Consider the following 26,470-nt stretch of genomic DNA (forward strand, 5'->3'; position numbering starts at 1 on the left):
CTGCTTAACAGTTCCGATGATTTCACGAAACTCCTTTACTGCAGCGGCGAGTACAGCCGCTGAACTTTCCACCTCAGGGACGTTAGCTTCGGCCCCGTGTGGGGACTTTCTCTCAGTAGTTTCGGCAGTCCCGCGCTCATCTTTCTTAGGCTTTAGTCGACGCTCCATCATTCCACGTTGTTAATCAATGTCAGGTAACAACTTTCCAGTATTTGGACAGAGTTTCAGTGCTTATTTAAAGTAATATTAAACGATTTCTCGGGAGCTCGTTTGGTTTTATCCGCTTACCTCAGACGCATCACGTGACTCCACTGACCTTATTTCTAAACATTATTGCGCATGTAATTTAAGCACTCTAGCCAGATGGGATTTAATCTTGGCCATTTAAAATTGTTAGTTTGGTTTTAAGGTGAGAGATAAAATGTAAAAAAAGCTCAACGTTTTCTTACCAATTTCGGTTCAAACACAAAACCCACAGAGTTTGGGATTTTTCAGCTAACAGAGCTGAAACAGAAGCTTTACGTATGCTCTGCTAATCACTCTGAAAAAGCCCATACATGCTTTGTTCATAACCCCCCTCCTCGAAGTAAAGACAAAACAGACTGATTAAATAGTGGTGTAAACAGGAATGCGTCTGTTTGCTACTTCTAATCCAATCGATAATCTTATACAATAATGCAAAAAAAATACAATGTATCTTATACAATGGTCAAAAAGTATTTGCCCCTTACTGATTGCTTATTTTTTTGCATGTTTGTCACTTTAATGTTTCATATCACGGTGCATTGACGATGCTTTCCATACACAGTTATATGTGACTTCAAAGCACAAGAAAAATGTATAAAGATATTTATATATAATTTGTAATACAATTTTGTCCTTTAATACAAACAGTCGGAATTGTACCTTTAAAAACTCAAGTTCATGCACAGAACAACATGAGCATTTACTGTATAGCAAATAAACAAATGTAAATATCCTGCTCGATTTCTGAGCCCTGTTGAGTGAGTTCAGCAGGTCAACAGAAAGGGCTACGATTGGCTCTAACGCTCTGTCGCTGTTTACCGATGAGTGACGCTGAACAGCAGCGGCGATCACAGCTGATCCATGATAGACACGGTACAGAAAACTCGCTCTGCAGGCGTGCTTGTGTCTGGATCCACAAGTAACGCTATAACAGCCGAGAGGAGAGTCACGTCACGCCAGCAGGTCAAAGGACCACAGAGAGAGAGAGACAGAAAGAAAGAAAGAAATGGAGTTTACTTTCATTTTCTCAATCGCAGTGAAAAAAAAAATTCTTATGCTTTGCTTCTTAGACTTTACACACATGAAACTTGCCTATAGCACTTGTTCACTGCTGCTCTTATAGTTGTGTAAATTGCTTCCTTGTCCTCATTTGTAAGTCGCTTTGGATAAAAGCAACTGCTAAATGTAAATGTAAAATAGGAGCTTCTGCTGTAACTTTAGTGTCAGTGAAGGACTGTGCAGCAAACACTAACACAGTGAATTGTGCACAGTTTCTGTGTTAAGTAGATAGTGTTTTCATTACTTCCGGTCGCCTTCCTTGCAATAGTAAGCTACCGCGACATAGCGCATATGAGATAAATTACATCAGTACGTAGTAACCGGTTATGATCTATTATTGAACCAATACCGAATTGTCTGCATCTGCATCGCGGTGAACCCAAGAAACAGTTAATTTTATCACCCCTAGTTTTTATGATGGTGTTTGCTCCTTTAATCTAATAACTTGTTGGTCCCAGTCTCTCTCTCTCTTATGGTGGAGTCATGAACACTCACCTTAAAGGTCTTTGCACACTGAAGTCCAAAATTGTCGTGTGCGTTTTTTTTTGTTTTTTTTTCTTATTACTATCTGAAAAATTGCACAAAACCTTGCACAGTCCGAAGCGTATTAATTAATCCATCACGAAAACAAGGCAAAACATTTCCGAATTGGAACATCGCTGGAACATCCTGAAATGCAAAGTTTATTTCAGGAAATTAGTGAAATTTAGAATTTTTACCCTGTGAATTTATTTATTTATTTATTTATTTATTTATTTATTTATTTTTAATGAATAAAAGTTTCGGAGACAGTGTTTCAATATGATTGACGTAAGTTCGAATTAATTTTTTAACGTGCGAAAAATACAGGCGAAAATTTTGGATTCAGTATGCAGTAACCTCAACTGAGGCCTGCAGTTCTTGGAATGCTGTTAAGGTGACTTTTGTGATCTCTTGGATGAATTACACTTACTGCCCTCCCTTACTGCATGATGTCTTTGTGTTATCTTTGACTAATATTTAAATTAGCTTAATGATCTGAAAATGAAAGTGTGACATGTAAAAAATGTAGAAAAATCAAGAAGGGGCACATACTTTTTCACACCATTATTTAAAAGTGGTTAAAGCAACCCATCTCACAACTCTTTTATTCACTCCTTTTTTTGAAACATTTCTTTTGAGATTTTCTTTTTGGGTGCTGTCACGGGTGAGCAAGTGTTACTTGTGTTTTTGTGTCTGAAAGGCATGGTGTGTGTATTGTCTCGTTATAGCATCTTGTTTTGAAGTGAAGATGGTCCAGTTTGGCTGTTAATTGAAGCTTCTGAAAGGCTGACAGCTCTAACAGTCTGTGTGTCACAGGCAGCTGTATCGCTGTCTCTCGTGAACACACATTCACACCGAGTGTGCTTTTAGCCCCCTCTTCTGACAGACTGTCAACACCTGTCTCTCAGGTAGGGGTCCACTTTACGGAGCTGTCAGTCACTTAATGTGCAGGTGACAGACTTTTACGCTTGTCCTTTTCAGAATGACTGCTCTCCGTCACTAGCATGTCAGCATTTTCTCTACGTTTTATTTTGAATTGTATGGTATTTGTCGCTATGGCTAATACAAAATGACAGGTACGAAATGGCATGATATTGGATTCAAAAAGGGGGAAATTTATGCACAGTTAAAGGCAAAACTATTATCCCTTCTGTGAAGTTCTTCCCTGGAGATTTTAAATGGAACAAAGACATTTTCACAGTTTTTTTTTTCTATTAAAAAAATTCTTATTTGTTTTAGATTGGCAGTTTTTAAATGTTTTTAGGTCAATACAATTAGCGCCTTAAGTTTTTATTTCTTTTTTCTTCCTCGTTTTGCCTAGTTAACCAAAATGGCCTCTTCAGTGTTTTAAAATGCTCCGTTTTTGGCACGCAAACTCCGTGGTAGTGTGGATGGAAAGCATAACCGTAGACAAACTTGCGTGTTTTAAAACGAAAACTTATTAGTGGAAACTGGGCCTAAAATTACTAACTCTGGCAGTTCAAGTCATTAAAAAGCAGTTGTTAAATTATTATACAAGCAGTTATTCAATGTATTTTTTTTTCAGTTAGTGCTATTCGATAAGCTTTTTAATTCAGTACTTTTACAATGGTTTTGTTCCATAGTTTTACAGCATGGCTAATAATTTTTGCTGTTTATTGTCCCCTCAATAACCCCCTTTTAAATCCTTTTTTAAATACACCTTGCCTTAAGCAGGTGTTCCTTCTAAAATTAGATAAATCTGTCTGTAAGGGTCACTTAAAAAATGAGAAGCAGATCGTCATGTAGGGCAGGGTGATTAAATCGGTATCTATATTATTTGACCGATCAGCATTGTTAATACCGAGATTCGATATAAAGGGCTGTAGTTTTATTAAAGTGTGGCAATAAGCTGTCAGTTTGTCGTTTCCAATGGAGGCGCGCGACTGAAAGCGGCACGCACATGCTGTGCAAGTGGCGTGTGCATGAACCGCATGCATTTTCCAGCCATGCCTAGTTGAAAACATCTCAACTTTTCCAAATGCCCTGAGCGCACTGCGATTCATGCAAGTAGAAATAACCAATCTGCTTCACACTTTGTATGGAATAAACAAATTTTAATAATAATGGCAGACTAATTACCTCAGACAAGCAGAGTATCCAAACTGCAGCGCTTTTTACTTTTCTCCATAAGCTTGCATCAGAACCGCAGCAATGGTTTGTTCATTTGTCATCCTCTGAGAAATTACTTGATAGTCTGCAAGTTACGAGAGACACCAGGGTAGCGTAAGCAAAGTCTGTTGTAAATGGTCAAGGAATCCACACGCACGCTTGTCACTTCAGGTCAGAATAACAAATGCAAAAATGAGTGGCGTATAGCAGCAGTGAGGAGATTTGTAAATAAAAAAGGATGTAAGGATGTCGCCAGAGTTGCTTTTTGGTTTCTTTTCTTGTGCATCCCAACCATTATCCCCCATTAGGGGATTAATTTAGTCATTGAACTTCACAGTTTGAAATGTTGCTGTATGATTTGAATAATGATAGTTGGTTCCTTGAATGCTCCAATTTGATTATCATAATGTTTGTTGTTGACAGAGTTTTTAGGGTTACTATATCGTTATTACTTGCACGTTAGTTTGCTTTGATTGTTCTGTATTTACGCTTTATCATTGCACACATTTTGTAACATTTTTATCATCAGGTTTGAGTCTCTTTAGCACTTGTTTATTTTATTATGAAGAGATCAGATATTTTGTTTAAATATTGATTATTAACTTTTTGCCTTAGTAATGTTGGTAAATTAAAATAAAGTGGTTAAAATCTTAATATTCCTAAATGTATTGTTAAATATTTAATTATCTATATCGAATAATATGACACATGATATTGTAATAATTTTTTTTTGCAATATAGTCCAGCCCTTCTGTCATACTGAAGGGTTGATCTCATAAAATAGTGCTAAAAATTGGCCACTTCATAGGCCCTTTGGAACGAATGTTCAATAATGTGGTGGACACTTCTCTCCCAAGCTTCTTTGCACGTGTTTAATTTGCTATGCAAAGGTTTTTAGGTCTCCTTCACCCTTTATCTCATGAAGCTCTCACCCTGGAGGGTAATTTTGGCTTGAGGATGAGCTCTTCAACATGCACACAATGGCTGTGTTCCATTCTGAAGGAGATTTTTTTTTTTTGTCTTGTCCTGTTGTTTAGCTGTTTTACTTGACTGCTCTTGCATTGTTGGGACAGGAGCCCAGATTAGACTGCATTCAGGGACATCTGAGGCCCCTCGTCTGCTTTCACAACCTCATTCTGCTTCTGGCAGACCCACATACAGTACCTCTGCTACCATTGGACAAATGTAAATTTGGTATGAAACGAGTGTGAATTGAATAGCTCTTTCATTTAGAAGTCATACTTTGCAAATTGTGGTGGTGCTTAAGAGAGAGTCCTTTTCATTTATTTACTCGGAGCCTTTTATCCATAGCAATTTGTAAATGGGGAAAATGCTACAGCAATTAATCATAAGGAACTAACAATATTAAGAGTGCCTTGATGCAGAATTTTAAGCATTTGCACCAAGAGAGTGCAAAGTGGATTTTTCTTTTGTTTAACCTGCAATGGTTTAACCTAAATATAACACTGCAGTTCAGATGCTTAGCAAGAGTTAATTTATTTAAATGACAATTGTAATTAAAAAAAGCATAATCAAAGTAGGGCTGCACAATATGCTTACCGGCCACTTTATTAGGTACACCCTCTATTGCCTTCAGAACTGCTTTAATCCTTCGTGGCATAGATTCAACAAGGTACTGGAAAATTCCTCAGAGATTTTAGTCCATATTGACATGATGGCATCACACAGTTGCTGCAGATTTGTCGGCTGCACATCCATGATGTGAATCCATGCTGAGACCACATCCAAAAGGTGCTCTATTGGATTGAGTTCTGGTGGCTGTGGAGGCCATTTGAGTACAGTGAACTCATTGTCATGTTCAAGAAACTAGTCAGATTATTTGCGCTTTATGACATGGTGCGTTATCCTGCTGGAAGTAGCCCTCAGAAGATGGGTACACTGTGGTCATAAAGGGATGGACATGGTCAGCAACAATACTCAGGTAGGCTGTGGCATTGACACAATGCTCAATTGGTACTAATGGGCTCAAAGTATGTCAAGAAAATATCCCCCACACCAGGGGCGTCGCTAGACCCAATTCACTGGGGCACGTGCCCCAGTAAAAATCTCCAGTGCCCCAGTAAATGCATTGAGATATGATTTACTTCATATGCAAGAGCATTTATTTAGAGTGGTAATTCCGAAATAAAGACGGTTGTTTTCTATGTGCAACCGAACCAATGCTGGCGAAAGCAATGTAATCAAAACGCAAACTGACGCATCTCCGCGTGTGCGTAGAGAACCCGCGCGCCTCTGGCACGCGCTGCTCTTCTGCCGATGCTAGGTCCAGTAGTAAACATGCGCGCCAAAAAAGCAGGCTACCTGCTTGTTACGCGCTGCTCATGCGTTGTAAAACCAGCGTAACAGCCTTTTTTTGTTTTGCAAATCGACAAAACTAAAGTTTGAACAATATGATGGTGATCTTACTAAGCGTGCCTCCTGATAGATTTTTTTGTTTGAAGCAAAAAGGAGGGATGACGAGTCAGGGAGGTAAAGACTTAATAAAATTAATAAACTTAATCTGCCATGTGTCAAGTCTACAACAGATAATCCTATTAAACATCTTTTTTTTATTTATTTTTTTTTTATTGAATTGTCTATAGAATTTAATTCAAATGAAATTAATATTTATGCAAAAGTAATTTCTTAAATGATCTTAGCATATCACTCCAGTTGTCTTAACACTGTTTTTCAGTTACATTTAAGATTACTTAGAAGAATAATTGTTTAATAATAAGAATACTTTTATTTATAATTAATATAATATATATATATATATATATATATATATATATATATATATATATATATATATATATATATATATATATATATATATATATATATATATATATATATATATATATATATAGTATGTGTGTGTTTATATATGGGGGAAGGGGGTACGTGCCCCAGTAGAGCTTTATGTCTAGCAACGCCCCTGCCCTTTCAGTTTCTGAAATACTCAGACCAGCTCATCTGGCACCAACAACCATGCCATGTTCAAAGTCACTTAAATCACCTTTTGTTCCCATTCTAATGCTCGCTTTGAACTGCAGCAGATCGTTTTGACCATGACAGGTGTACCTAATAAAGTGAGTGTATATTGTTTCAGCGTTGATAATATAATGTGTGCATCTGAAATAATTATATCACAGGATATGCAATGTTGAGTTGGGATTACAGTTGATTATCATTGCAGAGTTTAATTATAATGGAGTAAAAGTTTATGATCTACTTGTGTTTTTAAAGAGATGAAACTTTACTCACCAATTTTATTTCACTTTTCACTTTTTGCAAAAGTTTGAGTTTCTTTTTTATGATAAACACAAAAAGAAGGTATGTTCATAACTCATAAACGTTTGAAACAGGTGAAGAATGAGTAAACAGTGAGTCAATTAGCATTTTTGGATGAACTATCTCTTTAAGTCCTGTGACTGTGTGAACATTTCATTGTTTAAAACATCCAGCCAGCAGAAATTATAATGTTTATAACTTTAAGAAAGATTGTATTATGTGCAATAAAGACTGCAGTGTTGATTACCTGAAAACTCTTCTGAAAACTATAATTTGTTTATCTTTGCTATATTGTATTTATCTATGCTTGTAAGGTATTCATTATTTTATTATTTGAGATTCACTAAAAATCATCTTAAATTAAGAAATCTCTCTAAATAAAGATGCATTCTCATCGCAGAAATGCAAAGTATCTCAATGTCAGATTGTTCCTAATACAAAGCATACAAAGAGAAATGCATTACTGCAAAGCTGAATTACAGTCATTTACTTCATTCCTCATGACACATGATCATTTTAATTTACTGCTTGAGGAACATTTTTTTAATCAATGTTGAACTGCTGCTGTGACATTTGTGTGGAGACAGTGAAATATATTCTTGGTCAATATCCTTTGATAAATGCAATTTCACTAGAACTGCATTTATTTGAAGTAATTATTTTTGTAGCAGTGAATTAAATGACTTATGTCACTTTTGACAAGTGATGGATCCTTGTTCCTTGCTCAACAAAAGTATTAAAAGTGCAATAGAAGATCTTAGAAATGCTAAACGTTAGCCTGATGGCACTGAAAACCTCCATTCCTCTCTGCAAATCACCATTCAAAGCCACACCTCTTGAGTGCATGAATGCGCACTAGTCAACTTTACATAGCATTAACTAGAGAGTAAGAGTTATAGTGTAGTTTAATTACAATATCAGGGTTAAAAAAAGGTTGTTGACGTTTGCCTGCAATTCTCGGTCTGAATCTTCTCTGTGAACGCACTATTGATGTAATCCTTTCTGCATGAACAGGGTGTGCAAAATTAGGAAATTACTTATGAGGCCCTGAGACGAAGAACCATACAAGCCCATATTTTATATGCAAGTCATTTTTCATTTGGATTGTGAACATTATATATTTTTATTTTTCTTGAGGATAGACAACAAAAGCTTTTCAATTCTAAGGAGACGACTATTTTGTGTCATTATTAAAAATCAAAAGTTTATAACCCCAATTCACTATATCACTTTAAATCACTAAAGATCTGATTTCTTTATCTTAGTTTTAATACAGTAACAGAAACTTCAAATTAACATAAAGCATTTTTTTTCCAAGTTTATTATTATTAGGGGCCAAGCACCAAAGGTTCGTAGGCCCCTATTGTATCCGCTCTGGTTCTTATTATTTTTCCAGGCTTGCTCATGCCGACAACAGATACCAATTATGCCATAATCTACCAAACTTCCTGTCTGCCATTTTGATTTTGTTCAGACCATTTTTTTTAACTCCTCCTAAACCGTTGATCCAATCTTCATTAAATTCGACTCTGATAATCTTCAGACCAAAAGTTATGGAATTCATGTCGATAGACAAAACTGTTGTCATTTAGCACATGCGCAAACTTGATGTAATGCTGCCAGATGATATTACAGGCTGATTTACTGCAATGCTTTAAAGTATTGAAACCAAACTTAAAGTGTGTGATCTTGACCTGACATTGACCAAAGCACATCAGTTTGCGCCACCTTCTGGGTAAAATTGACAATTCAGTTCCATCAATAGAAATCATACAAAATGTATCAAATAACTTTTGAATAGTTTTGTCTATTGTCATGAGACTGGTCTTGCAGATTCCTTGTATCATACAGAGAACATTGATATAATTTATTCCCTAACTGACATGACTTCCTGTCCACCATTTAAATTAGTTCGAAAATCTGTTGTTTTGAATCCTTCATAGATCATTAGCCCAATTTCCATCAGATTTGGCTCAGACCATGCTGCCAAAAAGTTCTAGAATTTTCCCGTTGCTCTGTAGCTTGTCGCCGTGCTTATGGTGTGGCCGCTGGGCTGCTTGGCCCAGATATTTGCTCATTGCAGCTATATTAATTATTATTATTATTATTATTATTATTATTATTATTATTATTATTTAAAAACAGAAAATACAGTATGAAAAATGTACAATACTTAGACCTTCTTACAGTACAGGCAATAACATTCAATTGTTAACAACAAACAACAAATAAATAAATACGTCAAATGAAAATGTACATCATAGCTAAATATTGTCGCTTATTTAGAAATAGCACAGCGCACCTGTGAATAAGCTACTTCCTGCTTGCGTGAAAATGTCCCCAAAATGTTTCCGTATACAAAGTTCAAACATACAACTGTCACATGGTCATCTCATTTTTTTACATTTTTTTTTTTTTTTTTTTACCTTGTTGTTCGTCGCACGCACTCATATGATGACTGGCAGCCTATCATAATGTACAGCCCTAATGTTTTGATTGGACAAATTCTTTCTTGATGCTTCACCTTCCACCGAATATTAAATTGCACAAATACATCTGGACCACTAAATATAATGATTGCTATCAGGATGTGAAGAGACTTTCATCCAACAAAACTTGTTTCTGAAAACAATCACCTATTAGACCTTTGATTTAACTTGATTTGTAGCGTAATAATGAGGGAAACACAAGCTTTTTATCAAAGGGATAAAGGACAGCTCAACCAAAAATAAAATGCTGTCGTTTTTCCTCTGCTTCATGTTGTTCTAGGCCAACATGACTTACTTCCGCAGAACACAGAAGTTATTTTGAAGAATTGTGTTAGTCTCTTTATTCCCCGTAGTTCCAGTGAATGAAGGCCGAGGCATTCAGAAGACACCAGAAACACAATAAAAGCTGACTGATGCTCTCTATTCCAACTCTTTTGAAGCCATAAGATAGGATAGCTTTATGCGAGGAACAGGCTAAGTCATTTTTTTTCAGGGAACCTAGAATAAAGTGCACAAGCAAGTCATGTAGACCCCTTTCAAGATTGTTTTATGGGGCTTTTGTGTACTTTGTGTACTGTGCATTTTTTTCTTTTGGAGACTGGAACATTTTGTCTTCACAATTACTCCTTTTGTATTCCTCTGAAGGCTGTAAGTCATACGACGTTTGAATGTAAAGGCAGGAATTATCATTTTTGGGTGAACCATCTCTTGAAGAGCTGTCTTTATCCATTTGTCCTCAGCCGTTTTGAAATGCTATCACAGTTGCCATCTGCGCACACCAAGTTTGACAGTTCTCCTAGTCGTCTTTCTTGCTCTTCTCATTTTTGCTCTTCTTTTCTTCTTCTCAGCCTACAGCACCTTTTATATAGTGGGATTGGTGCTGTCCATGCAGATCCCCTTTGTCGGTTTCCAACCCATCCGGACGAGTGAACACATGGCTGCTGCAGGTAAAACTGGTTTAACGCCATTCCTCATCAACTCATCAGCACTTTTACATTGATTTATAGAGCCGTTCTCTCAGCACAAATCCATCTGGGAGATTGTTTACGTGACAACAGATCAGCAGCTGGAGTTCATGGCTGTTGGGAAAATGTGAGAAGCAGTTAAGTACGTGGGTTAATGGTGCATGTGTGTGTGTGTTCGCAGGTGTATTTGCATTGCTTCAGGCTTACGCTTTCCTGCAGTATCTGAAAGACAGACTCACCAGACAGGAGTTCCAGACGCTGTTCTTTCTAGGTGTTTCTCTGGCTGCGGGGGTGGTTTTCCTTACGGTTATTTACCTTACTTACACAGGTGAGTGCAAAAAGACAGGTAAAGAGTTACTTGCCTTTAAAACCTTGGGACTACGACAATATATACAGTTGAAGTAAAAAATATTAGCCCCCCCTGTGCTTTTTTTTTTTTTTCTTTTTCAAATATTTCTCAAATTATGTTTAACAGAACAAACTTTTCGCAGTATTTTCTATAATATTTTTTCTTCCAGAGAAGATTTGAGTATTTACAGGCTATCCGCAGGGTCTTCAATTTCAAAAATAAAATTTTAGGCCTTAAAGTCTTAAATTGACTGAAATATTGTCCTGTAGGTCTAAAATCTTATGAAATGGGTCTTTATTTATCTTTATGTAAAGCTACCCAATCGATTCAATACACATCCAATCACCTACAAATACAGCTGAATAAAATAGACTGTATAAACAGCAGTGTTGCCACCTATTTTCAATGAAAAGGTGCTAAGCTCGGCCCGAAATGTCAGTAAATGTCGCTTGATTACATTAATGTGCATATTGCTACCGTCATCATGTCCAACCATTTCAGTTCATTTAATAGCCTGTGGCAGGGCTATTCAATTAGTTTGTCATGGGGGCCAGTTCATGAAAAGCATCCCAAATGAGGGGCCGGAGAGATATGACTTGCAATATGAGTGATGACACAACAGCATATAAGAGCCCATAATGTTGTATTTTTGCTCCTCAAGACACTCATGTTGTATTTTTCTACATTAAAGCATTAATATATTGTATATTGAAACTACATAATATCAGTGCATTGTACAATAGGCTTTTTTTTTTTTTTATACAAACATTCAAACGTTGTATTTCAAGGCACAACAAAAGCAGTGCATTGCTTAAGTAGGCTTCTACATTCAGACACATTCATATGTTCTGTTTTTAACTGCATAACAATTATGGATGCAACAATTATAGATTTTGGTTGTACGATTATAGTCTGAAGAATAATCATGCTTTTACGGTTATCACGTCTAATGTAAATTTAAGCTTTATATTAGGTAAGTATTTAAATGAACTGTTGTTATAATCTGTTCATACATGCATACATAATCATTTTAATAATTTGTAATAATTCCTCTTTTATTTTTCGGCCATTGGAATTTTTTTTAATCTGGAAGCATTAACAATTTGTGTCGAAATAAATTCAGGAGGGCCAATAATCCTGACTTCAACTCTATATGGATTTGTCCAATGACTTTTAAATGTTGTTGTTGTTGTTCAGAAAAACTGTTGAACAGTTTACCTTTTAGGGTAGCTCAAATATTTTATTGTTCTTAAAAGTCTCTTAGGCTCATTAAGATTGCATTAGTTTGATTTTTAAAATATATATATATTAGAATTGTCATAAGTAGGGGTGGGCGGTACACCGGTGTCATAGTCATCACCGGTGTGACATTGCGCCACGACATGGATTTTCTAATACCGTCAATACCGTAATAAATCAATTATGCGCCTTGAACGGCTGCATTTACATCAATAATAGCTAATTCTAAATAAAAAGGCATTCAATTTTCTTCAAACGTTCAGTTGTGGTCTGAATACATGTCCTTATACTACAGGGCTCGAAATTGCAACCATTTTGGTCGCATGAGCGCCTGAAATTTAATCTATTCGCCCTCATAATATATTTGGGAGCATTTGTGTGTCTGAATATAATGGTTGTAGTGCGACCTGATTTGATTTTCTCTAAAAACTTGCTCAATCGCTCTACCCTGCTGCTGTATTGGTTTATACTGTAGCTGTCAGTCACAACGCTTCCTGCTGTCAGATAACAGGGAGCTTTTGTTACTGCAGGAAATGCAAACGGCTGAAGAGTGAAAAGTGCACAGGTTTGCAAACCTCACCTAAAGTTATAATAATAATAATAATGGCGCAGATGACAGCGATCATGACATGAGGTAAATGTTGATCCGCCAGCTGAGATCAATCGAGTGTTTTCGGAGAAGGTGCCCGAATCTCGATGCGTTGCATTCACCGCGTGTTCAGTGCAAATGTCCGCTAAATATAAAATCTAACACTGTACACATCATCGCCAAAGAAACTCACCTTTACTAAGTTTACACTGAAACTGCGGCTCATAACAAAGAGCGGAATTGCGCTGGTGGTCATCGCGAGAATCCTGCTCTGTCTGCTCATAAATTGGTGCGGCTGACTCGCCTGCTTTATTCCACCAACACAGAGAAATGAAGATCAGCTCATAACGAGACTGAGCATTTACAATGACCCAAACCAAAACTTTTAAAGAGTGATAGAAGTGAGACTTTCTTTTGTCTGTTCTTCCTTGAGATGTATATTATTTTGCTATTGAAAGTAATGCCACGATATTATACCGTCACCGTTCAAAAGATGAAAAATACCGTGATATTAATTTTAGGTCATATCGCCCACCCCTAGTCATAAGGTCATAGCAATGAATGTCAAATCCACTGCTAAAAATCTGTCAACATTTTTAGTTTTCCAATACAATTATCTAAACATATAAATACAATAAAATATGCATGTTAAATATCTGAAAACAAATCCTGAAACAAGATTTTGTATTTATTTGTATACTTATAAATATGTTGTCCTTATTGTCATATATGATTAATTTAACATGTATTACAGAATAAAAGTATTAACTTCTATTAAAAAAAACAAACAAAGAATGCTTGAATGAAAGTTTGCATGTTTAAATATCACTTTAAATGAAAAGTTCACCCCCAAAAAAACTATTTTGCCATTTAGTCATTTTCACTTGTTCAAGGAAGATATTTTGAAAAATGTTTAAATACAATTATCTAAACGTATAAATAAAATGTTCTTGTTAAATATCTGAAAACAAATCCTTGAAACAAGATGTATTTATTTGCTATAAATATGTCGTCTCATTGTGTCCTTAATATCACATATGATTAATTAAGCACATATTACTGATTATAAAGGTATGAACTACTGTGTAGAAAAAAGTAATGCTTGAATGGAAGTTTGCATGTTTCAATGAAAAGTTCACCAAAAATAATTCTGCCATTTAGTCACTTTCACTTGTTCAAAATCTAATTCGGTTTCTTTCTGTTCTTGAACACAAAGGAAGATATTTTGAAAAATGTTGGTTGATAAGACCCATTGACTTTCATAGTAAGAAAAACAACTACAATGGAAGTCAATAGTCATTAATGTTGAATGCACTTTTGAAAATGAAAATCTTTGCAAAGAGTATTGAAAATGGTGACGCGGCATGCACTTTTCGCGTGTTTTTAGATACGATATGTGAACGGACTCTGATTGGGTTGCATCATCGCTACCTCAGGTCAGAATAACACCCATGAAAAGGAATGCTGTGAGGAGATTGTAAAAAAAAAAAAGAAGAAAAGAAAGAAAAAAGGTGTAAGGATATCGTCAGAGTGGCTTTTTGGTTTCTTTTTTTGTGCATCTCAGCCACTAGCACCCCATCTGAAAGATTTTTTAGGTCTGAACGGTCTTAGCAAGCCAACATTCTTCAAAAAAAATCATCTTTTATGTTCAACCGAAGAAATAAACTGAAAGGTTTACAACCACATGAGCCTGAGTAAATGAGGTCATCTTCATTTTTGGGTGAACTGCTGACTCTTTAACATGCAAGTAGCATAAAGTACATGCAAACATGCAAATGTAGCATAAAATCCCATCAAACACAGATGCTGTATATGATGAGGCCTCTGTAAATTTATGGTACCGTGTTAAAAATGCTTCTGTTTGTATGCTTTACTCACATTTTACCCTTCTCCATCAAAAGGTCGCGAGCGTCAACTTGCTAGCTACATTGTCAATGAATAGATTGCACCATAATCATTTTTCTCCCATGCCTGACTGATTTGCAGAATACGTTTTTTTTATTATTTTTTCCCGTCGAATATTAAAAAGCTTCATTGCTTTTTACTTGTCAAGTAGAGGACACAGTGCTGATAGACTATCAAACACTTTTTTTTTTTCTTTTCGCAAGCAACACATCACCCTTGATGACATCCGCACGCCAACTTCTTTTAGATTTCGCCCTTGACTAAATCACCTAAACCAAACAGCGTTCAGTGGAGGAGTAGAAAAACACATCCACAGCGTCACGTCCAATTCTCTGCCTTCTTACCTGAATGCAGCGTGACTCTCTGACCTCAGCCTCTTAACACGGCACCTCTGCCGGTATATATGGAGTCAGGGTGATTTGCTTGTATTCCCGTCGCACCCGGGGCTTTCATTAATCTTTCTTCTGCAGGGCCTCGTCTGCAGCAGGCCTCTGAGATCTCATTAAGCACTTCCCTTCGCCCGCCACACTGCTTTTCGAACCGAGTGCAGTCTCGCGCTGTAGATTAATTGAAAACGTTGCCGGCTATATGTGTGGTATTAAGGTTCACTGGATGTTGTCCAGGCTCGTCAGCGCCTCAGAAGCTGCTTGAAAGTGCTCTTGAGTCGGTAACGGCCGGGTGGTTTGCGTGCGCGTGTTTGTGTTTAATCACTCTGTTGTGTTAATGTGCTTTCAGGGTACATTGCTCCTTGGAGTGGGCGTTTTTACTCTCTCTGGGACACTGGGTAAGTATGCCGCACCGTTTACATTGCATACGGTCTCTGTTTTGGTGTTCGGCGGTATGAGTGAGTTGCTAATAGCTCATTAGCACACCCCGTTAAACGGCTTAACAACAAAAGAGCTGATTTTTGTCGCAGGCTCAAGTATGTAGCATGATTTGTGTGTAAGTGGGGCTCTTAGTTTGGCTTAAATTTTCTGTGAATAGCTGCCTTTGGTTCATATGCACTCAAAACACAAATGAAATGGTGGTGCTAGCGCACAAGCACACAGCACTACATAACAGCAGATTGTTATTATTATTTGCCTTTATTTTTGATTGATAGAATTTAGCTGAATCTGTGAAAAATGTTTGGGTCGTTTTTTTTATCATAAACCCTAAAATATCAACATTTAGCTTTTTTATTATTATAATTTGCTTTTAGCTAAATTAACCATTATTTAGATCTTTCAACATTTAATATGAACACAGTTTTTAGTGTTTTGTTTTTTTATTGATTTGCTGAAATGTATGCTTTCATTTATCAAACCAAAAATAAAATCTTTTCGTTTGCAAACTCACTGTAGCTGACCTATAAATCATTGTGTGTGTGCGTGTGCATGTGTGTCTATATATATGTGTATATGTATATGTGTGTCCATATATGTGTGTATATGTATATGTGTGTGTATATACATATATTATTCTTATTTTTTTCTAATTTTATTTATTTTGCTTTTTATTTATATTTATTACATTTGTAGATAGATAGATAGATAGATAGATAGATAGATAGATAGATAGATAGATAGATAGATAGATAGATAGATAGATAGATAGATAGATAGATAGATAGATAGATAGATAGGCGGGTGGATGGACGGATAGACAGATAAGATTTAGATTAGAATATCTTTTCTTTTTTTTTTTTCTCTCTCTCTCTTTTTTGGTCCCTGAAGGGCTATTAGGTTTTACAGCAATAGTTGACAGCAACAAGTCACACTCGACAACATAAAATAACAGTAAACAATACAATAATCAGTTTGTTTAGTTTGTTGTTAACAAGTTTTAGTAACCCAACTGCAGTTGGAACAAATGAATACAAGTATCTGTTGGACCTTACCTGACGAGAATATTATGGAGAATAATATCTGCATAGAGAATATTGTTTTGCAGATTTTTTTGTTGTTTATTATTATTAAAATATTATTATTTGTTTTTAATTTATTTATTTAAAAAAAGTATTTAATTATTATAGGGGGGAAATGTACTCAGTTGTTCAGAAAATTTGTATATTGTAAACATTTTAAATAATCTAAAAAATCTATATATTTTTTATTGATTTTGAAGTGGAATGTGACCCAAACAACTTTTCATCAGTTTCCTGAAACTCGTACGTTTTGTTTGTCCTGACTGTCATCTAAAGTATATTCTGAACCTCCAAAAGCTAAACTTCTGAAGTGTACCTGATGTAATTTATTGCTCTTTTATACATCAGTAGACCGAGACTCAAGCACTCAACTTCCCATCGGCTCTCGTAGCAGCATGAAACGACTAATTTAAGAAATGATATACACAAGAAACGAACAATGCGACAATGCTAGAACATTTCCATCCCATTGCAATCAACCTGTCACTGCAAGTGTTTTTGAGAGATGCGCTTGAGTGCAAGTTCTCACAAAACGTTCCAGTTTTGTCACATCACTCGCTCTGCATTGCATATTGGGTGTTTGGTTAAAGTGTCTAGTGTACTCTTAGCTAAAAGTTTTCAGGACTTTCGGTTTAGTGCATCACCATTTGATGGAGAGAAAAGAATCTTACAACTGTGTATCAAGCTGCTTCTAGGATGTTGTTACTGATAGGCCTATATTAGGTCTGCATGATATTTATTGATTTATTTGTGCATTTATATTATGCATTTATTAATATTTTTACACATTTATTTATTTATTTATTTATTTATTTATACAATCATTTATTTAGGAATTTATTCATTTATTATTTATGCATTTATTAATTCATTTATTTTTCTTTATGCATTTATTCATTCATTTTTTTATTTATAAATTTTTTATTTATGCATTTATTGAAGCATTCATTTATTCATTCATTATGGCATTTGTATATGCGTTTATTTATTCATACATTTATGTATTTATGCATTTATTTATTCATTTATGCGTTCATTTATTCATTCCTTTATTTATGCATTTATTTATATTTTTATGCATTTATACATTTATTTATTTAAGCATTTATTTCTGCATTTATTTATTTAAGCATTCATTTATTATGCATTTATTTAATCATGCATTTATTTATTTTGCATTTTTTTTTCATTTATTTTATGCATTTATTTATTCATGCATTCATTTATTTATTATTTATGCATTTATTTATTCATTCATTTGTTCATTTATTTATTTATGCATTTTTTATTCATTCATTTATTTATGCATTTATTTTTATTCGTTCATTTATTCCTTTATTTATTCATGCATATATTTATATATTTTGCATTTATTTTTATGCATTTATTTATGCATTTATTTTTAAGCCTTTATTTATGCATATATTTATTTACCATTTATTTATGCATTTTTTATTCATTCATTTATGCATTCATTTTTATTCATTCGTTTTTTTTCATTTATTTATTTATTTATTTATTTATTCATGCATATATTTGTATATTTTGCATTTAATTCTTTTGCATTTATTTGTATGCATTTATTTATGAATTTATTTTTAAGCCTTTATTTATTTATGCATTTATTTATTTACCATTTATTTATGTATTTTGAATTTATTTATTTTTTGCATTTATTTTTATGCCTTTATTTATGCATTTATTTATGTATGCATTTATTTAACCCGTAGCCTCAAAATCTCTAGAAAGAATTTAATTTAAATTGATTGCAATGATTTTGTAGATGAGTAAATCATGCATAAAATATAGTAAATAAATTACAAGCATCAAATAATATGGTAGAGCAAAGAAAATATTAAAATAATAAAACTGTAAAAAACGGGACTTTTAAGGGAGTCCAGCAGTATTTAGGTACAGAAATTCAATAATCAAATGAAATTTTTTTGTTTTGTTTATTGTATAAATAATTAAATAAAAGTAACCTTTATTAAAGCCACAAAAGGTATCATTTATTGTGCTTAAATTATTTAAACTCTTGAAATTTTCAAAATAATTCCTAAACTTTCACCCCATTATGGTTAAACTCCACAAATACTTTCGTATTCTAAACTGTGGCTTCTGGACGATAATAATCCTGCAATATATTAAGTATATAAACTTAGCATTGCATATCCTGCGATTGTACATCTTTCACATGCTCACATTGCAATATAGAAGCTGAAGCAATGTATTGTGCAGCCCCCCCTAGCCTACATCACAACCTCGATTATGTTATCAACCCTGCAAGTCTACCACCGTTTCTTGCCGCCGTAAACCCATATGCTGTTTGCTTCCGGCGGCGGCTTGTTCTTTGCCCTCAGTGAAAAGTCTCCCATCATAAATTCATAAATGTGTAACTCCCTCAATGCAGCAGCTCTGCAGGGAGAGCAAGAGTCTCGCTGTGCGCAGTCAGCCATCTGAACTGCAGTCCGCACAGATAGCGAAGGGCAGGTCATCAGATAATGATCACAACACTGATAGTGGCCAAAACTGAGTGCAGTAACGCAGGGAAATTGATGAGCAGAGACTCCACAACAAACAACCCCCTGTCTTGCGCCCAGTTTAGCACATACTGTGAGCTTTTCGCTTGTCCGAAGTCTTGACATTGTTTCACTTATTAGGTTTCATTCCTTTTTATAAGGCAAACTTTTGTCCTTGGGGAGTGGAGGGAAACTTTTTGTTTGCTGCTGGAGATGCTCCTCAGTGATCTAAAAGAGGCTTTTTTTCTTCAAAGTGTTGTTTTGATATGGATTTTGTGGACGCTTTGCTTTTGAAACCGACACAATTCAGTGGAGCTCCTTTCTCAAACAGTTTAAATGGGTTTTAAAGGCAATACCAAATCAGAAGGAAACTCTGTTTAAGGGTGTGTAAAATGTCACCTTAATTGTAGTTTTGAAGGTGTTTGCTGCTCATCAATGAAGTCTGCACTGGGCAAAGTGACTAAAATGATGCATGATACAGTAGATTTATTTCATGTTAACAAAAATATATTAGGGGTTTAACGACTTTTGGAAGTCGACTTTTGTTATCAAAGGCTAGTCGACATTGACTAGTGACTGGTGATATCATCAATAAAACCCAAGATGCTAATGTTTTGCTACATGCTACAATTTGCAATTTATTTGCTGGAAATGTATACACATGCTGTTTGACAGCTCATAACACACTGCAAAAACAATACAATATTACCAGTGACTAATTTTACCGCAAAACAAATGAAGTGTCAACACTTTAATTTGGTTAATAAGGCAACATTATCACCCAGGCTAATTTTACTGCTAAATAAATAGTCAACATATTGATCATGGCTCATACTACTAATAATATAAAAACAGATATTTTAGTGCAGAAGTAATGAATACATCTCCAGCACACAGATGCATGTGAAGTTTTATTTATATATATATCTCAAAACCAGCTAAATCCACTTTTATTTTTTGCAAAAAACTCTAAATCCACCCGTTGGGACAAGAAAGTGTAATTTGTTAAAAATTACTTAAGACGCAATTAGAAATTATTTTACCAAACATAAAACACCTAAAATCCTAAATTAAAAATGCATAAATCTGTCAAGTAAGTGGCAGTTTATTCCACTGTGGTAACCCTTGATAAACCAGGGACAAAGCAAAAGGTAAAATGAATGAATGAAATCTATCAAGTGTGTGCATTAATCAATGACATTAAAATTGACATTAATTAAATCTTAACAATCTATTGTCATTTCTGATATTTGGGATTTAGATTTAATGCAAGTAGAACACTGTAAACATTGCAAACATTGTAAACTAAGCTTGTTAGATTCAAGTAATATAGTGTAAAAACATTGTGAAACCTCAATATCTGTGCATTGTCCATTAATATAAAAATAATATAATTTATTGAAGTAATATAAATAATGTATAGTTTTCTACATTATATTTGTCTTTTAAAAAAGTAAATAAAACACAAGCTAGGCCTACTGGGCATAAGGGGATGTCTCTCAGACAATTTTAGAAGCTGTCATTCACTCATTCTCACCATACTCAAGGTCTTGGTCTCTTGATTTACAGTCGCCTTAAGTGTTAGCTTATCACTATAAATTAAAATCAGGTTTTGATTTCATCCCTCCAGTTGATGATTTGTTCGCATAAAACAAAAACAAACATTTTCTTTTTTTTATCAGTGTAAAACTGCAGTCCCTCAATACATTTCTAATAGGACAGGCACGATGATCCAGCACATGAGGCTTCTTCTGAGCTGAATCAAAGATTATATTGTACCAAAAAATTAAATAGGTTCTGAGCTCTTTATTAAACTCTTTGTGATTAGTGTCTGTCAATAAGCCAATTCTTTTTTCATATTTTCTGACAAATGTTTCACAAGACCAAGCCCTCTGACATAATGTCAGGTCATTTGTGTAGTTTACTTTTAAAGTGACCAGACGGGCATTAGAACCTCAGGCAGGCTGTTAGATCATATTGTACAAAGTTATTCTGTACACACATTTGCAGTTTGTTGATAATCCTAAACATTTCTAAATCTAAATCACAGGTAAAAGTTCACCACAGATTACTGATCTGATCCTACTATAAGCTCTCTCTTTATTGTCTTTTCAAAGAATAAAAATGCACATGGTTATATATTGCCCAGCTCTAGTTCATATGAACTGAATGAGAAAACTGGCTGATTTTGAGTCTTTCAGGTTAGACTGTGTAACAAAGAACAGTAATTGGCAGCAATTACTTTGTTTTTTTTTTTTAAGCATCTCATTAAAGGATGTGAAATCTCACAGAAATCTAGCAGAATTCAGCCAACCAGATGGTGACTTTGAAAGTTGATTAGCTTAATGACTTCTTCCACAGTGTTAAAGTGAGTTTTATTTGTAGCTTTTTTTTTTACATGGTAAGCTAATAAAGCCCTCTCTGTCTGTTGTACTCAGATATGCAAAGATCCACATCCCCATCATCGCCTCAGTGTCTGAGCACCAGCCCACAACCTGGGTTTCTTTCTTCTTTGACCTGCACATCCTAGTCTGCACCTTCCCAGCAGGCCTCTGGTTCTGCATCAAGAACATCAACGATGAGCGAGTCTTCGGTGAGCATTTCTAACAGCCTTGCAATTCAGCTCACGTTCATCTGTCTAACGGTTTTCACAAAATGCCAGCTTTTGTGTCTGCCTTTTTATTGCTAGAAAAAAACTGAAATCTGAAGAGAATCCTGAGTTTTAGCGTTGTGTTTTATTCTCTAAAGATGAGCTTAAATTCTTATTTTATGTATTTTGCCATGTTAGAGTAAATGTTTTTATGGAGGGGGGTTTGGGTATCTCTTATCACTCCATAATTAAGAAAATACTGCAAATACAACAGTAAATGCTGAACATTAGTTAATGCAGCTGAAGTTGAGATTTGTTGAGCTCAATGCAATATGAGGGGGAAAAAACTAATTTTGAGAAAACAATCTTTAAAAATATGACTTGTAATCAGTCTACAGATGCAGATTGATAAAGTGTGACAAAAGAAACACTCAAAAGTATATTTTAGATTAGGCCTAATGATGTTCTTCGTAAATATCTGAGATTGCGATGTTTTGTTTTTCTGCGATTATTCACTCACCGGCCACTTTATTAGGTACACTTGTCCAACTGATTGTTAACGCAAATTCGGCAGTAGCTCAATGAATTTAGGCATGTAGGCATATAGACATCTGCTGCATTATGTCAAGACGATGTGCTGCAGTTCAAAGCGAGCATCAGAATGGGGAAGAAAGGTGATTTAAGTGACTTTGAACATGGCATGGTTGTTGGTGCCAGACGGGCTGGTCTTTTTTTGGAGTTTTTCAGAAACTGTTGATCTACTGGGATTTTTATGCACAATCATCTCTAGGGTTTACAGAGAATAAGAGAAAATATCGAGTAAGCGGCAGTTTTGTGGGCGCAAATGCCTTGTTGATGCCGGAGGTCAGAGGAGAATGGCCAGACTGGTTTGAGCTGATAGAAAGGCAACAGTAACTCAAATAACTACTCATTACAACCGAGGTATGCAGAAGAGCATCTCTGAACGCAAAGCACGTCCAACCTTGTGGAGGGTGGGCTACAGCAGCAGAAGACCACACCGGGTGCCACTTCTGTCAGCTAAGAAGAGGAAACTGAGGCTACAATTCGCACAATCTCAGCAAAATTGGACAATAGAAGATTGGAAAAACGTTGCCTGGTCTGATGAGTCTACATTTCTGCTGCAACATTCGGATAGTAGTGTCAGAATTTGGCCTCAACAACATGAAAACATGGATCCATCCTGCCTTGTATCAACCGTTCAGACTGGTGATGGTGGTGGTGTAATGATGTGGATATTTCTCTTGGCCCACATTGGACCCATTAGTACCAATTGAGCATTGTCAACTCACAGCCTACCCGAGTATTGTTGCTGACCATGTTCATCTCTTTATGACCACAGTGTACCCATCTTCTGATGGCTACTTCCAGCAGGATAACGCACCATGTCATAAAGTGCGAATAATCTCAGACTGGTTTCTTGAACATGACAATGAGTTCACTGTACTCAAATGGCCTCCACAGTCACCAGATCTCTCCGAGCAAATCTGCAGCAACTGTGATGCTATCATGTCAATATGAAACAAAATCTCTGAGTAATTTTCCAGTACCTTGTTGAATCTGTGAGACGAAGGATTAAACTAGTTCTGAAGGAAAAAGGGGGTCCAACCCGGTACTAGTAGGGTGTACCTAATAAAGTGGTCGTTGAGTGTATCTATCGATTTCTAATTTCAGCAAATGATTAAATAGCATTTATTGAAAAGGATTTTTGCTCACTTTGTTTTAAGGTTCAATTTTGACTCTTAAAAACCCTTATGACTTTTGCTTCAATAAACTCATTATTAATAGTTATTAAAGTAGTTTGGATATTGTGTAGGATTAAAAATATAGAATATGGAGTACATAAGTTTTAAAAGCCAATATCACAATAACATGCATCCTATTAAGCAACTACTGTAGTTAATAGTGAGAATTGCTATCCAGAGTGTTACCGAATGTATTTATTTTGATTGATAGGGATGATTGTCTGCATGCATAAAATGTAATAAATAAACTACAAGCATAAATGAATGCAACAAAGCCAAGATAAAAGTGAAATAAACAGTGCTTTATGGTTTTGTATATGTAAATGTAAAGATTAAGCTGCATAGTCAACTCAACACTGCATATCTTTGCGACGTAACTATTGTGGATGCACACATTGCGATATCAATGCTGAAACGATATTTAGTGCTGCCCTATTTTAGATGTTTTCTAAAAATACACTTAATAAAAGCCAAAAATGTTGAAAATGAAAGCTTAGAAGAAAGTTTTTGCTCACCGATTTTTGCCTTAAACCTTTTTGTCCCTCAATTCTCTGAAAAAGCTCAATATTAAGCCTCCAGAAGTACAACTAAAGCTCATTCCATCATTTTTTCCCTCTCTGTCTCAGCAGACTTTATTATGATCAATTTTAAGTTGTAGTGTTTGTATCCTCTTTGTACCTCTTCTATTTTGATGTCTGCATTGAGCATTTTCATTTATGGAGGAACTTGAAAACAGGATGCACTGAAATAGTTTCAGTCCCCTGAAGAGTTTGTTTTATTATTATTGATGTTTTTTAATGGGTGTCATGACGGTCCTGATGCCTTTTGAGCAGAACAAACAAGGGATTGTGAACAGAGGACATGTTGCGACATGTATAAAGGCCCATTTGGGTGCTGTTGAGAATCTCTCTGGAGGCATTATTCAGTGCAGGGTTATAAACACCAGGCAGCAGTTAATTATCTGCAGGAATAATAGCTGGTGTTTTCTCTGTCGCCCTCTAGTGGCTCTGTATGCCATCAGCGCGGTCTACTTTGCAGGAGTGATGGTCCGTCTGATGCTGACACTCACTCCAGTGGTTTGCATGCTCTCGGCCATCGCCTTCTCCAGCGTCTTCGAACACTACCTAGGGGACGATTTGAAGCGTGAAAACCCACCGGCTGAGGACAGCAGTGATGAGGATGACAAGAGGAATCAGGGCAACCTCTATGATAAGGTCAGTTAAGGGTCAGAGATCAGACTTGGTGGAAAAAAGTTCCAGTTGAAGCTTTACTTTACAATTAGATCTGAATTAAAATATAAAAACAATTTACATATATATATATTTTAAAAATGTGTTTATACTTTTTAATACAGTGATAGATTTAACTATAATGTTAAAAAATTATATTCTAATAATGTATAATGTAATATTTTATTTGTAAAATAATATTAAAATCTGTAATTTAAAAAATATTACAACTTTTTAAATAAAGCTTAATAGATTAGTGTGAAACTATGAATTTTCTGTTTTTTTATTTGCTATTTTAGACTGTATGTTTGGCTTAACAACAATTTGGAATGGTTAATTATATTAATCATGCATACATACATACATTTATTTATTTGTCTGTTTGTTTGTTTGAAATCCAACTGGTGTGTTTGTGTGTATTTTGCAGGCTGGTAAAGTCCGAAAGCACGTGTCTGAGCAGGACCGCCCAGAAGAGGGTTTGGGCCCGAACATCAGAAGCATCGTGACCATGTTAATGCTGATGCTCTTGATGATGTTCGCAGTGCACTGCACATGGGTCACCAGCAACGCCTACTCCAGTCCCAGTGTCGTGCTGGCATCATACAACCATGACGGGTAACCACACGGTCATGTCAGCCCGTTTTCTTTTTTAAAAGCAGAAAAACTTGAGTTATTGATTTTATTCTACTTTACCTTCAGATCACGAAACATTCTGGATGATTTCCGTGAAGCGTATTACTGGCTCAGGCAGAATACAGATGAGCACGCTCGAGTGATGTCCTGGTGGGACTACGGTTATCAGATTGCAGGCATGGCCAACCGCACCACACTGGTGGACAACAACACATGGAATAACAGCCACATAGCACTGGTGAGGAAAACCAACTGTTAACGCTCATTTAAAGGGGACATATCATGAAAATAGGACTTTTCAGGGCAACATGTTCTCAAATATATGCATGCATGTGTGTATTTATTTTTAAATGAGCAATATCACACGAGTAGCAGTGCGATGTGGCTCTATATCAGCACTGGTGGGAGGCATGCCTTACTGCCCCACCAGTCACGATATACAGCCATATCGCACTGCTACTCATGTGATATTGCATTAATACAACAGTTCGATGACATGATTGTGTATATAAAAAAAGAAAATTAAACACAGAGAACCTCAAAATCCTTTTGTAAAAGGAGCTACTTCCGCCATTCACATCTACAGCTGACGGTCAGAACAGCAGAAACTGTTGCTCCTTCACCAACGTCACTTTAGGGCTAGTATTTGAATAATACTCTGGCGTAATGTAACAAAACAGGTGATTTTGCTCACATTTTAAGATTATAAAGCTGAACTACATGAAATGTCATCAGTCTACATGGATATCTCCCAGTCTTTGTTGCAATCAGGAGATCACAATAATTAACCCCGAAAAAGCCAAAGCAGCGTAATCACTACCAGATTAGTGTTGTTTGCAATAAGGAAAAACACTAAATACATGCTGCCATTTCTTCTTTCTGTTTACTGAACTAGTCTGCGGTAGCAAAACAAAAATCTCATTAGCAACAAACAGATGGCCAACAACAAAAAAAAAAAGAACTCAAAGAAAGTCACTCTTGTTATACCAAGAGTGGCCAACACAAGATACATACATTTCTAATATGTCAGAACTATCTCA

General features: G+C 35.5%; 1 protein-coding gene across 1 annotated transcript in view; it reads left to right on the forward strand.

Annotated features, from left to right (window-relative positions):
- stt3b (STT3 oligosaccharyltransferase complex catalytic subunit B) overlaps nt 1–26,470 on the forward strand; it is a 102,319-nt gene that overhangs the window by 67,430 nt on the left and 8,419 nt on the right. The window contains exons 6-12 of the mRNA XM_056474745.1: nt 10,592–10,690; nt 10,890–11,036; nt 15,526–15,574; nt 21,654–21,808; nt 24,571–24,782; nt 25,225–25,412; nt 25,497–25,668. Of these exons, the coding sequence (XP_056330720.1) occupies nt 10,592–10,690; nt 10,890–11,036; nt 15,526–15,574; nt 21,654–21,808; nt 24,571–24,782; nt 25,225–25,412; nt 25,497–25,668 (1,022 nt within the window). The remainder of the gene's footprint in view (nt 1–10,591; nt 10,691–10,889; nt 11,037–15,525; nt 15,575–21,653; nt 21,809–24,570; nt 24,783–25,224; nt 25,413–25,496; nt 25,669–26,470) is intronic.

Source organism: Danio aesculapii, chromosome 16, assembly GCF_903798145.1.
Source record: "Danio aesculapii chromosome 16, fDanAes4.1, whole genome shotgun sequence".
Lineage (NCBI taxonomy): Eukaryota > Metazoa > Chordata > Actinopteri > Cypriniformes > Danionidae > Danio > Danio aesculapii.